Source organism: Cyrtonyx montezumae, unplaced genomic scaffold (genome assembly GCF_038088225.1).
Source record: "Cyrtonyx montezumae isolate F1298 unplaced genomic scaffold, pur_monq_1.0 scaffold_12, whole genome shotgun sequence".
In the NCBI taxonomy this organism is placed as follows: Eukaryota; Metazoa; Chordata; class Aves; order Galliformes; family Odontophoridae; genus Cyrtonyx; species Cyrtonyx montezumae.
Genome location: NW_027071848.1, coordinates 12,757,733 through 12,770,518, shown reverse-complemented (window position 1 = coordinate 12,770,518; position 12,786 = coordinate 12,757,733). Strand labels below are relative to the sequence as shown.

The 12,786-nt window shown below is 38.1% G+C and overlaps 1 protein-coding gene across 1 annotated transcript in view; it reads left to right on the top strand.

The window, feature by feature from the left end:
- GUCY1A2 (guanylate cyclase 1 soluble subunit alpha 2) overlaps positions 1 to 12,786 on the top strand; it is a 122,986-nt gene that overhangs the window by 9,632 nt on the left and 100,568 nt on the right. Inside the window, exons 2-3 of the mRNA XM_065730069.1 lie at positions 581 to 642; positions 3,636 to 3,757. Of these exons, the coding sequence (XP_065586141.1) occupies positions 581 to 642; positions 3,636 to 3,757 (184 nt within the window). The remainder of the gene's footprint in view (positions 1 to 580; positions 643 to 3,635; positions 3,758 to 12,786) is intronic.

Below are 12,786 nucleotides of genomic sequence, written 5' to 3'. Positions count from 1 at the left end.
ACACCTATTAAAATGAAACAGCATCAATATGCTTGAAGCATGTCATGAATTTCTTTTGATGAACTTGAGCTTCCTGATCATTTAAAAGATGAAGGGAGAATTATGGCTTGCCAGGAAGGGAAGCCAAAATAAATTACATCTTTATAGTATTCTTTAATGTATAATGCTCAAGGGAAGATAGACAGTTAAAAGACCCAATGTCTTTTCCTGTAGAAATGTTCATCAGAAAATTATAGCATTTACTTGAAGACAATTTTAATTTATTTTAAAGTAATGAGATAATTGGCAGGTATAGTTGGTGAGTGCTAATATTGAAGTGGTTCCTTTGATATGGACAAATAGTTTTGTAAGCAGTATAAATTATACATCTCATTTTAAAATTAATTCTTATTTAGTGGGGAACTAAGATACAAGGAATTAATGATATTTCCAATTTGTTGCTATGATGGGCACCTGGCAGGTAGATGATCAGGAGGAGTAAAGCTGGAGAATTAAATAGTGTGCTGGAAAATATGTTAATTAAACTGTGCTATACTTCTGTAATCTTATGATGTATTTATTTTCTTTTATTCTTCCATAGCCTCAGACTATTCGGCAAACTCTTCAAAGGACACTGCAGTATTTTGAGCATCAAGTTATTGGGTAAGTGTTAATTAGAGGCAGTGAAAGGTGCATGGTAGTGCTTTCCTTTATGCTTTTAAAGTCACAGACTGGGCTGACAGGCTTTTTAATTTTCCTCACAAATTGTTAGGGAAGCTGTGGAGTAGAAGTATATACTACAGATATTAGTGATAAACTGCTGTCCAGTCCTATTTCTGTGCAGTCCCATCACACCATGACTGCTCCATTAACATTTCTTGTCTGAGGAGAATAGGGAATCTTTTTATAGAAATCTAAGATCTACTCCAATTTGCTTCTCAGAGAGCAAGATGAAATTTCTGGAAAAATTATATTGTGAGCTGAGGCACTAGTCTTGCAAAATTGTACATGATTTCTTGCTACACATGTGTGTGGTTAAATACTTGCTTTTTTGTGTGTGTGGGTGGGTGGAAGCCGGGCAGGGCAGAAAATCACCTCCTAAGAGTTCATTAAGAAATTAAGAGATGACTGAGTAGTAAAATAAAATGATAGCAACTGTCATCATGAAAACTTGAGACATTCTTCCGTTGATCAAAATAATCTCCTTACAACCTTTTCTTTCCCTACACAAGTACTTTGTTATTGCAGACTACCCACATTTCTAACAGAATACAATGGCTGCATGTCTATAGCCATTAAATGGCTATGCCATGTGACAAATGAGCAATGCTGTCCTCTGAATTCAATTACAAAGATGTAATGGACGTTTTTTTCAAGCTGCATTTAGGGTCTTTTTAGGATTTGTGACATTGTTTTGAAGCTCAGTGCACTGGAGGAAATTGTCCTTTGCCAGTTTCTCAATGTCTGGTTGAAATTCAAAGGGAGCCCTAGCTTGGTAGCTGACATTTGCAATGTTAGCATGTCTGAATAGCACCTGAGAGCAGGAGAAGGGAGCCAGTCTTTGCAGGTAATTATGATGTCCACCATGGGACAGAGAAAGGGAGAAGCCTTCTGGCTGCTAATATTTTCAGTTGAGAAAAAAAGTTATGTGAAGCCTCATGTTAGGAGGCTTCAGTGGGTGGGACAGAGCCTTGTGAAAAGCATGTGTGCAAAACCAATGCTGCCTATAATTTATGGCCATATGTGGTTTAGATATTCTTATTTCAATAAACAGAGATGAAAAGTGGGACACTCCAGAAACCTGTAATTCCTGTGATTTATGATGCACTTTGACTCAAGTTTTTGAAAATTCATATAAGCTTAAGTTAAACACAGTGAAAGTAGAACCTGTCCTATATTTGAGCTGTCCTGTATCTTTACTGCTGATACACACTGTGGTGGGATGCCCTCTGCCAGGCTGAACTTCACTCCTTCATCCCCACCTCCTTTCCTTCCTCCCTCCAAGCCATGCAGGGCAGTGGGCAATGGGGACTGTGATCATTCATAACAGCTCCTCTTCTTCCTCCACACACTGTTGCTCTGCTCCAATGTGAACACTCCTTGGCATATCCCTCTGCTCCAGAGCAGAGTCCTCCACCAGCCGCAGGGGAATATCTGCTCTTCCCCATCCTCCTTTTCCGCCCCTTGTTGCTGCTGCAGTTGTTTCTCAAAGTGTTTTGCCTCATTCCTCACATCACCAGGTGGTTGTTTTTTTTTTGACATTTAATACAAACACGCTTTCCCAAAGACACCACCAACACAGCTGCTGGGTTCAGCCATGCTTGGCAAGGGGCAGCCCCAGCCTTTCCTCACAGAGGCCCACGCAGCCCCACAGCCAGTATCTTTGTAATGACACCTGGTACACCATAAATGTTCATTAAATCTCCTGCTCAAGAGCAGATGTGAGGAATGGCCGTGGTGCCATTCCAGGAAGCCTGTGGTGCAGCCTGCAGAGGCTTGGCCTCCTGCTTGGTTGTGGCTTTGTGCTGTGACTTTGAGCTCAGGCTCTGGGACAGGATGTTGCCTGCTGCTGAAGCAGAATAAGGACTATTGTCCTTTGGCATGGCCTGCCATTACCAGGGGCCTGGAGAATTTTCACTGTTGAGTGTACTGTCAGTCTTTGGTTTTCTCCACATGGAAGACCATTTTGTTGTTGGAGTAACCTGATGGGCAACTCTGAATGCATCAGAGCCTTTTCTATGGGTGCTGGCAAACCAGGTGCTGGGCTTTTCAGGACATAATCAGCTGAGAATTCCAGTCCTTAGTGCTATTCATGATTTATGAAGTATAAACAAAGTATGACAGCACAGCAAAACTGTTAATAAAATACTCATTTAAAAAATCTTTTCTCTGAGCACTAAGCTAAATCAATTACACATTTTGCCAAGAGCATTATCACTCTGCTGTAATAATTTCTTCACTTGTATTGGCTCCTCTGCTCTCATTATCACCTGCATAAGGCTTTGTTTTAAACATAGTATGAGCTTCTGTTGTTTTTGTTGAATTAAGGAAAAACAATGCAGCAAAGCTAAATGAAACAGAATAATTTAGATGTCAGTTCTTTCCTGTTGTCCTGAGCACAGCTCCGTACATTTCAGCAGTGGTGGGATTTTTTCTAATTTTTCTTTATCAAGATACAAAACAAATTTCACGGAAGATAGTCTACAGAGAAAGCTAAGTTTTATTCTTTCAGTGCTAATGTAATGTGACATAGAAGATTTATTCTTCTTATTAGTTCTCTCCATTGTCTCAAACATCTTGCTTGGAGTTTACTGTACAAATTTGTTAGAGGATCCCAGTGGGAATGACACATGACAGATATGCCTACCCTCATGCTTGAACTCTTTGGAACCACCTTCTTTCTCATGTATTTATTCTTACTGAAGATAACATTCCCTATTCTAGTATAATGCCACATGCTATTAATCCAGTGTCATCTGTGTGAGAATATGTATGAAAGGGACTGATAGGAAGAGGGAAGAGACAGAGGAGGCTAACCACATCATTTAGTATTATTTCTGAAAGTTATTTATTTTGCATTTGTATAAGGAGATTATATATACATATATATATATAATATATATATTTACTAATAATATTCTACTTTTCTACTCTAGTTACAGGGATGCAGAGAAGAACTTTCACAATATATCAAACAGATGCACCTACACAGACTGCTCTGGCAATGAAGAAACTGAAGATGTCTCAGGAATTCTCCAGTGTACAGCTAATGTACTTGGTATGTATTTTAAAGGGAATTTATTTACTTCATTTGAAAAGTTTACTGACCATTTTACCACCAACAAAGAACCAAGGCATCGTTGTTCCAACAGAGGAAATTCAGGAAGTAAGCAGCTACATAAGTAGCTGATATCTTGTATCCTTTTCTACACATATTTTGTGCCTTCAGACCGATTTTTCCACTGGAGGTGCTTTGTGTTATAGAGGGTTGATACCACTGAAAGTTGAATGTGGAACTTTCAAAGGTTTTTAGTTGGAGTAAATTTGCATCTATGCAGGTATGAGTCTTGGAATTTTCTCAATTAGTGTTGTAGAATTTCTGCAGAACAACAGATGCTCTCAGAATATACAGGTACGATGGATAGAAGGGCAGGATGTACCATCTACCACCAATATTGCCCGTGAAATCATGTTCCTTCATGACAGTAGAAAAAAGTAAGAGAAGTACAGAGCCTGATGCCGAGAACAGTTTTTGATTTGGGGTTGTTTTCATTGTTCACTTCTATGAAAACGTCTGTCTTTCTTGTTTAAAGTAAACTTTACAGATCAAGTATTAACCATTACTTCTAATGTTTAGAATCTTTGCTTTTCCTTTGGAGCCCTCAGTAAGCTGCTGAAATTAGGGTGGAAGGTGAAAAAGAAGTAATTTTGGTTCACTAGAAGTTCCCTTTGATCTTGATATGGATACAAGATAAACCTGTAGACTTTTTATGGCATTATGCAGCTTGAATCTTTCAACAGGAGACACAGGACTGTAGTCTGACTTTAAATCATAATTCATAGAATCATAGAATCAGGGAAAGATTTGGGTTAGAAGGGGCCTTTAAGATCATCTAATAAATTAATTAAAGATGTGATGTACTTTCCATGTCAGGAGAATAATGTAAGGTCATATTCTACCCATGTTGCAGTACAGACCACTGTATCCTCCTGTCAAAATGTTCCTTCTTGAGGTTATCTGATTTGTGTGTCAGCCTTTTCTATATCAAACTGTTAAATAGACATAGCTCATTCTGTGAAACAGATAATGTGTTCTTGTTGACAGATGAATGTTTTCCCAGTGATCAAAGTGATTTTTCCTTTGTCAAGTACCTTATTCTGCAAGATGCTAAGCACCTTCAGGGAGGTTCTGAATGCCTTTAGCTGCTGTTCAAAGCCATGTGAAGAGGCTGTGCTTGGCACCTTCCATGTTTGGGCCACAGAGAATTAAGAACACACTAAATTGTAAATATGTCCATAACTAATTATAGCATATTTTTGTTTGCATGCTTAAATAATCGATTATTAACTCTCAGAAACAAATGGTGTCAATTGAAAGGCAAGGCAAAAACAAAGCAATGATTTTGCATAATAACACGTACATATTAATACCTTTAATAACCCCCTGACAAATAAGATTTTCAGTACTCAGTCCACCATGAAACAATATATGTATTCTAAAAATAGTTACAAATACATACTGGCTTCAGAGTGCTTTTAAATCAATATGTTAGTCCTGATCTCTTAGCATGGCTGAGTGGTGATGTGTAGCTGGTTTTTCAGTGGTATCCACACAACCTATGTGTCAGGGGCAGATCAGCTCATTGGGATCACAGTGTATAAGCAGTGTCTGGATGTTATTGTCTTTGGAAACTATTAAAGTGGGTTTTGTTGAAAATGAATTTGCAGGGACTGACTCTTGGAAAACCTCTTAAAGATCAAATATGAGTTCATAGCATAAAAAGAAAAAAAAATCCATGTGAGCAAAGCACTAACACTAACATGAGCAGTAAAATGAGGTGTTCATTTTAATTGTTAGTTCCTATGGAGCCTGCATAATTAATTCTCACATACAGTTACTTTTCCGGTTGAATAAGGGCTATTGAGAGGCTTTTCTATTTAAGAAGGGCATTGCTTCTGAAATGGGTATTTGGAGCAATTGACAGTGCTGAGACAGGACACAAGAATGAATCTAACTGTGTTGGAGACAAAAGAAACTGTTGAACCAAGTCTAGCTCTTGAGTTATTTATAAGAATGGCAGCAAGGATTCACTGCCTAGGGCTTCAGGGAAGTGTATTCTTACAGATGCTTGGCAGCAACCTCCTGATCTCTTGCATTAGATAATGCCAACACAGATCACCTCTCCTGACCCTGTAACTGCCTCTAAAATAGTCATTTGGCATTCCTTGTTCATCAGAAGAGAGCAAATGCTAAGATCATTAGTAAATCTAGATGACTGCGAGCAGATGCTGTGCACCATGGTCCTAAAGCTCACACTGCTCACAGCACAGTACTTGCTGCGTGCTCGATGCATGTGATTTATCATGTATGAATTTTACTCCTGTCAAGTCATGACAAAAATGTGATACCATCTTCCTGCAGTGGAAGGGCCTGATTCTTCTCACCTTCTTGGAAAGTTATTCCTGCTACAAGTCTAGGCATCAGTACAGGTCTTCTGCTTTAATCTGCAGTAATTAAGGGAGCCACATCCATCATGCTCAAATGCTGTGAACCACATTTGATACCAGATCAATAGCACAGCTTTCCTTTGTGGTGACAGCTTCTGTGACTGGAATATTTAATTTAACTCAGTGTTCTTTTCATAATAGTGCAGACAGCTTATGATGAGCTCTGCTTTCTTTAATTGATGCATGCATGCTTTTTATAGTGTCATAAGCATATCATCCAAAGGAAAAGTAAGTAACAATAAGATGGAAACCGGGCAAAAAGGAAAATCCCAGCTTCTAAAGAGTGTGTTTATAAAGATTCTAGATTGAAATAAAATGCTACAAAGAATAAATGCTGGTATGTTTTCTCCTGTTGACCCAGATAATGCCTTTAGCTGACTGTCAGAGCAGATTTGCGCTGTTAGACTGAAATTATTTCAGAAATGATAAGATTTGTATGATTGAGCATATTATATGAATGACTACTGCATTTCTATATTAAGTGACTATAAATTTACACTGGGGTATGTTACACAGAGAGTATATCCAAAGAGATCTCTTGTTTGATCTTGGACAAATTTTTATTCTTTCTGTGCCTCGATTTCCCATCTGTATAGAAAAGATAGCAATTTATTTTAATCCTTTAAACCATCTGTCCATGTGGTTTAGATTTTTACATTCTCAAGGCAAAGATGCTTTAATACTATTTGTATGTTCAGCATTTTAACAACGATGGCCAAATCTTGTTCAGGACTTCCTTTATGCTCATAATTACAGATAATTTTATTTCTAGTAAGATTAGAATGTGTATGTTGATTTATTAAAGCTTGTCAGAGTACAGCAGAGAACTTCCATGTAGTTGCAAAGTTAAACTTTGGAAACTGGAAAATAAGGATAAATTTTTTTCTTAGGAGTTAGTCTTTACTTCCTACTTCAGTATTTTTGCAAGGAATTTAGTTTCTGGTATAGAGCCTTCCTGGTCTGTCTTCTACTTATCTACTGGATAGATCTTCCAAGCAGCTATTTGTTACTGGGCTTTACGAAGCAAGAAAAAAAGCCCAGTTTTTACATCTCATCTGCTTTATGTAGTTCTGATATATGACAATGTATTCTAGCATCTCAAATGCACAAATGAGGTGAAAAATGGTACAACCTTCACCTCACATTCCCAAAACTCTCTTTACAAGCACTGCACACAATTTAATGTAGTCTTTGTGGACATTAACTCTACTTTTATCTCAAGGCTACACAAGAAGAAAGGGAGTTGCAAGAAGAGTTACCTGTTTTCCTTTAAATAGTATTTCCTTTGGAGTCTCTTTGCAGTTAGCTAAGGAACTGTATAATCTGTCATAACTTTTGGCAAAAGAGAACTAACCTAAAATTCATACTTATCTGTAAAAAATCTGCTGTCTTCTACGGATTTTTTAAAGCAGATATTCATATTTAGTCTTTAATGGCATGGAAGAAATGCTGTCTTTGTCTATTTGCAAGTTATACTACAGAATCCAGTACAGCAGCATCCATTAGTATATACTGTGTATTAACAATTCTGCTACACCTGGGGCACACTGTTTGAAGTTACAAATGTACTTGTTTCAGATAGTTGTTTCAACAAGGAGGCCTGGAGACATAATTTCACCTATACATCACTTCACTACTTGAGATACAGAAGAACATTTCCTTCCATCTTTTATTCAATTGATTAATTTATGCAACACAAGTGTTCTTAATCTGTTCTAAAAAATTGGCCTCTAAAACCTTAAAGCACAAATCTAATTTTTCCTTGAAGAATGCACAGGTCACATCAATGGCAGCTAAGTTAGCTCCAAATGTAGGCTTACATTTATTGTGCAAAGTCTTCCTGTTAGATATTTTAAACTTACAGATTAGTAATAAAGCTCACCTTCTTGTTCTTGCTTCTGTTAGTGGTGTGAGGACTTTACTCCTCTGTCACTTCTAAGTGAATAACTTTGGGCATCTTCCATGTGAAGGATGATGTGCCATGAAGACAAGAATTCTTGGACCTTCTGGTGATATGGTATGTGGAATCCTGCCCTATAGCCCTGTCCTATCAGGAAGATAAATCATGTTCCTAGACCCAACCTCCCTGAAACACTGAGGAGAAAGTGGAATCCAAAGTTGGTGTGGGAATTCAGAAAGCTCTTTCTCTTGGTGAAACTGGCTTGTCACTACCAAAGAAGATGAGCTCTAGACTGCTATATACTGAGCAAATCATGTCATTTCTAGATATAACCAGCAGGGTCATTCCTCCATTTAGTTCAAAGGACATCTGCAAAAGTCTTTTGTTCATTGTACATTTGTCAGAATGAAAGGTCTGTTTCCTTTCTGAAACTAAGAAAATCTCGACATATTTTCTAGTTAAAGAGGAATAAATGTGAGATCTTTCTGGTAATTATTTAACTATAAAGGCACATAGTTGTTGAGAACTTCTACATTTGAGAAGACAGGAAATATATTATAAAGTAGGTATCAGGACAGATCTCAGCCTACGATGAGATTAGATAAAGTGATGTAAATGGAAAAGGTGGACAAAGGCCTGGCACACTGACTGCTGAGCAGATGTCTGAAAATTGTAAATGCTTATATATTGAAAGCACATAAATTAGTTTCACTTTCCATTTCCTTTGAGCTAACAACTGCAGATAGTCATTAGGATGCAACTAATTTAGGATACACAGCTTGATTTATAATTAAAGTTGTTGGTTTACAAATGGTGTAAAAAGAAATGTTACATGGCCCAGAGGACTGGAGAGACTAATGGATTTTAGTAATACTTGGAACTGCATCCTCGGGGTGGGGGGGGGTGTGGAGTGGCGCGAAGCTTTACACATAAGACTCCTGTTTTTTTAGCAGATATTACACTGCACTGGCAATACAAAAGTAGTCTAAATAAAACCCACATAGTTAATGTGATTTAAAAAATGAGATGAATATGTCTGAATTAGAAAAGGACGAATGTTGATACCAAACGGCCTTAGACATTCTGCTCTTCTAAAACCAGAACTATTTGTTGTTGAAAAGCAGATGAACTACCAGTAGATTTTGAGCAGCTTGAAGTGATGATGTACATTACCATCTTGTAGAAGTCTATTTATAAAGTAGAAGACATTTTGGGCATGATTCATTGACTAGCTGTAGGAGTTTGTAATTTTTTTAGGTGCTGTGGAGTATCTAGTGTGGCCTGTGTTAAACCTTCAGAAATATGTAGGTCTTCCATAAGTCCCATATCCTGCAGATTTAACTGCCTATTAGTCGTTTTGTAGATGCCTTGGATGCCTAATGAAATTTCAAGTAGGATTAGTTTTTTATATTAATAACATTAGATTTATATATTTAATCAGCTGAATTGAGCCTTTCATAAATGTAAGGAACTGTGAGAGATGATTTTGCATTTCATGGGAAATGTTTTTAGATTTCATTACCATTTTATTCTTTCCAATATCTCTATGCTCTCTATGTGGATTCAAAGCCATAGATTTAATGCAAAAGCAAATTTAAAACTGTTTTTACTGCTGTTTGATCTCTAGAGTTAACATGAAATATTGTATTTGCCTTATTCTTAGGAAGCATCAATTTACTGATTGTAATTCTCTGATAAAGTCTGTGCAAATAGAAGTAGTGAGGTTTCCAAGATGTGATGGGGAGAACAAAATGATTGCCATGCTTCAGGCAGTTTGGTTAAGCCCACGGCTGCTACTGAAAGTGCTATATGAAGGAAAAGAAAAAATACAGCACCTCTTCTTTATAGCTGAGTTGAGTTTTCTGTCTCAGTAATTTGGCGCAGAATCTTCTACATATAGCCTGAGCACAGGTGATCAAATCCACAGTGATGGCAGTAATCACAATTTTTAAGATATAATACTTCTAACCATAATTTGTCAGAGGAAAACTTGAACAACTTTAACAGGGAAAAAAATCCCCCATTAAAAATTGAATAAAGCAAGTATTATGGTGAATAAGCGTGAGGAATACTTTTAAACAATAACTCTAATTTTTATTTTATGAAATGTAAGTTATGAGGGCCATGTAAGATGCTGAAGGGAAGTATATTGCAAATTTTACAGTTGCATCATAGTCATATGTAAATGCATAAGATGATGTTGTTATGTTTATAAAGAAGTAGTAAAATGATAATATGAAAAATACTGCCTGAGTTTCCAGGATGATATAAATTCATTATGATAATAAAGTAAGATCAAAGTCTTTTTATAGTAATTAGATACTGGTACTAGGCTCACTTACAAGCCAAATCAAGCATCTAATATACCTTCAGCATTAGCCTGTATGCATAACATTATTTTCTTGTTAATTGAAAAATAAATGTTGCTTTTCCTACTACCTTTAAATTATGCTTTGGAATCTGAAACTGCTATCTGGCTTTGTGTTCAAAAGACTGTTTAGGACAGAATTATATTCATGCAAAAAATCTGCAATACAAAAATATTCAAGAGGTTTTTTTGTTTTTTGTTTGTTTGTTTTTAACTGAAGCAGACAGAATTATAGAATCACAGAATGACTGAGGTTGAAAGGGACCACTGGAGACCGTCTATCTAGGCCAGCCCTCCTTCTCAAGCAGAGACACTGAGCACATCATTCAGCATTGTAGAGGTTTTTAACATCTACAGGAAAGGAGACACAAACTCTCTGGCCAGCTTGTTCTAGTGCTCTGTCACCCTTACAGTAATGAATGTTTATCTCGTGTTTGGACAGAACTTCCTTTGTTTCAGTTTGTGCCCATCACCTCTCATCCTATCTGGGCGCCACCGAGAAAAGTCTGGGCTCACCCCAGTTCTCCTGACATCTTTCTTTTAAATACACATTGACTAGATCTCCCCTGCACCTTATCACCTCCAGGCTAAACAGGCCCAGTTCCCTTAACCTTTCCTCAGAGGAGTGATGCTCCGGATCTGCGATCATTTTAATAGCACATTGCTTGACTTGTTCCAGGAGGAACTTATCCCTCTTGTACTGTGGTACTCAGAATTAGTCACAGTACTCCAGGTGTGGCCTAATCAGAGCTGAGTAGTGTGGAATGACAACTTCCCTTGACCTGCTGGCAATTTTCTTCCTAATGTGCCTCAAGATACCACTGGACTTCTTGTCTACAAGGGCACATTTCTGGACCAAGGTCCTTGCTGTCCGCTAGGACCCAGAGATCTTTCTCCACAGAACTGTTTACCATCAGGTCAGCACCGAGCCTGTACTGGTACATGGGGTTATTCTTCCCACGGTACAGGACTCTGTACTTGCCAGTGTTCAATTTTGTGAGTCTCTTTGCCCATCTATCCAGCCTACCAAGAGTCTACTGAAGGGCAGCACAGTGCTACAGCACGCAGTTTAGTGTATTGGCCACTCCTCCCAGTTCTGTATCCTCTATTGACTTGTTGAGGAGGCACTCTACCCTTTCATCCAAGTCACTGGTGAATAAGTTGAACAACACTGGACCCAGTATTGACCATTGGTGGACACCACCGGCAATGCCTCTCCAACTGAACTCTGTGACACTGATCACAGCTGTTGGAAGTCTGCCATTCAGCCAATTCTCAATCCACTTCACTGTCCACTCATCTACCATGCACTTCCTAAGTTTGCCTTTAATAATGTCATGGGAAACAGTGTCAAAAGCCCTGCTGAAGTCCAGGTTGGCGACATTCATTGCTTTTCCTTCATCTGTCCAGTCAGCTGTCTCATTGTAGAAGGCAATCATGTTGGTTATGCATGATTTCCTTTTGGTGAATTCATGCTGACTACTTCTGACCATCTTCCTGTGTTCCCCATGCTTAGAGATGGACTCCAGGATGAGATGTGCCACCACCGTTCCAGGAATAGAGATGAAGCTCACTGGCTTGTAGTTCCCTGCATCCTTCTTCTTGTTCTTTTTGAAGATTGGGGTGACATCTGATTTCCTGTAGTCCTCAGGCACCTCTCTTGATTGCCATGGTCTTTCAGAGATGGTTGGGACTGTTTAGTTTTTGTTTTGTTGCTGATGTATTGGAAGAGGCCCTTCTCATTGGCCTTGGCATCTGTAGCCAGATTTAATTCCAAGTGGGCCCTGGCCTTCTTCATCACATTTCTGCATGCAGGATGTTTGTTTTAGGAGGTTGTTTGTGTTTATTTAGTTTTCTCAGTATTTCATTATGTCTATTATTAGAGATAAAATTCCTGACTAAAACAGACCAGCAGTTTGGTCTAGCTCGAGCGTACACATTTTTCTATTCTGAGTTAATCTAATTTTCTGCTGGTACTATGTGTAACTCAGTTCAGAACTAGAATGTTTTTAGAAGTAGTAGCACATCCTGGAGTCAGATCATTGACTTGAATTTCATTGGATAATTCATGTTGCTTGGAGTTAATACATTATTTCCAGACTGAACAGCCAGTCCTCTAGAACAGACAACAGGACCAATCTAAGACAGACAACAAAATCTTAGGCCAAATACTAAGATAAAGCTTCTTTCGATGATTCTAAGATGATACTTACCTACGTAGCAGTAGAGTATGGCATATTGGATTATCAGTCCTGAATGCGCTTGTGTCGGCCAGTTGTGCTAGTGCAAATGACTCTTTTAACTGTAATGT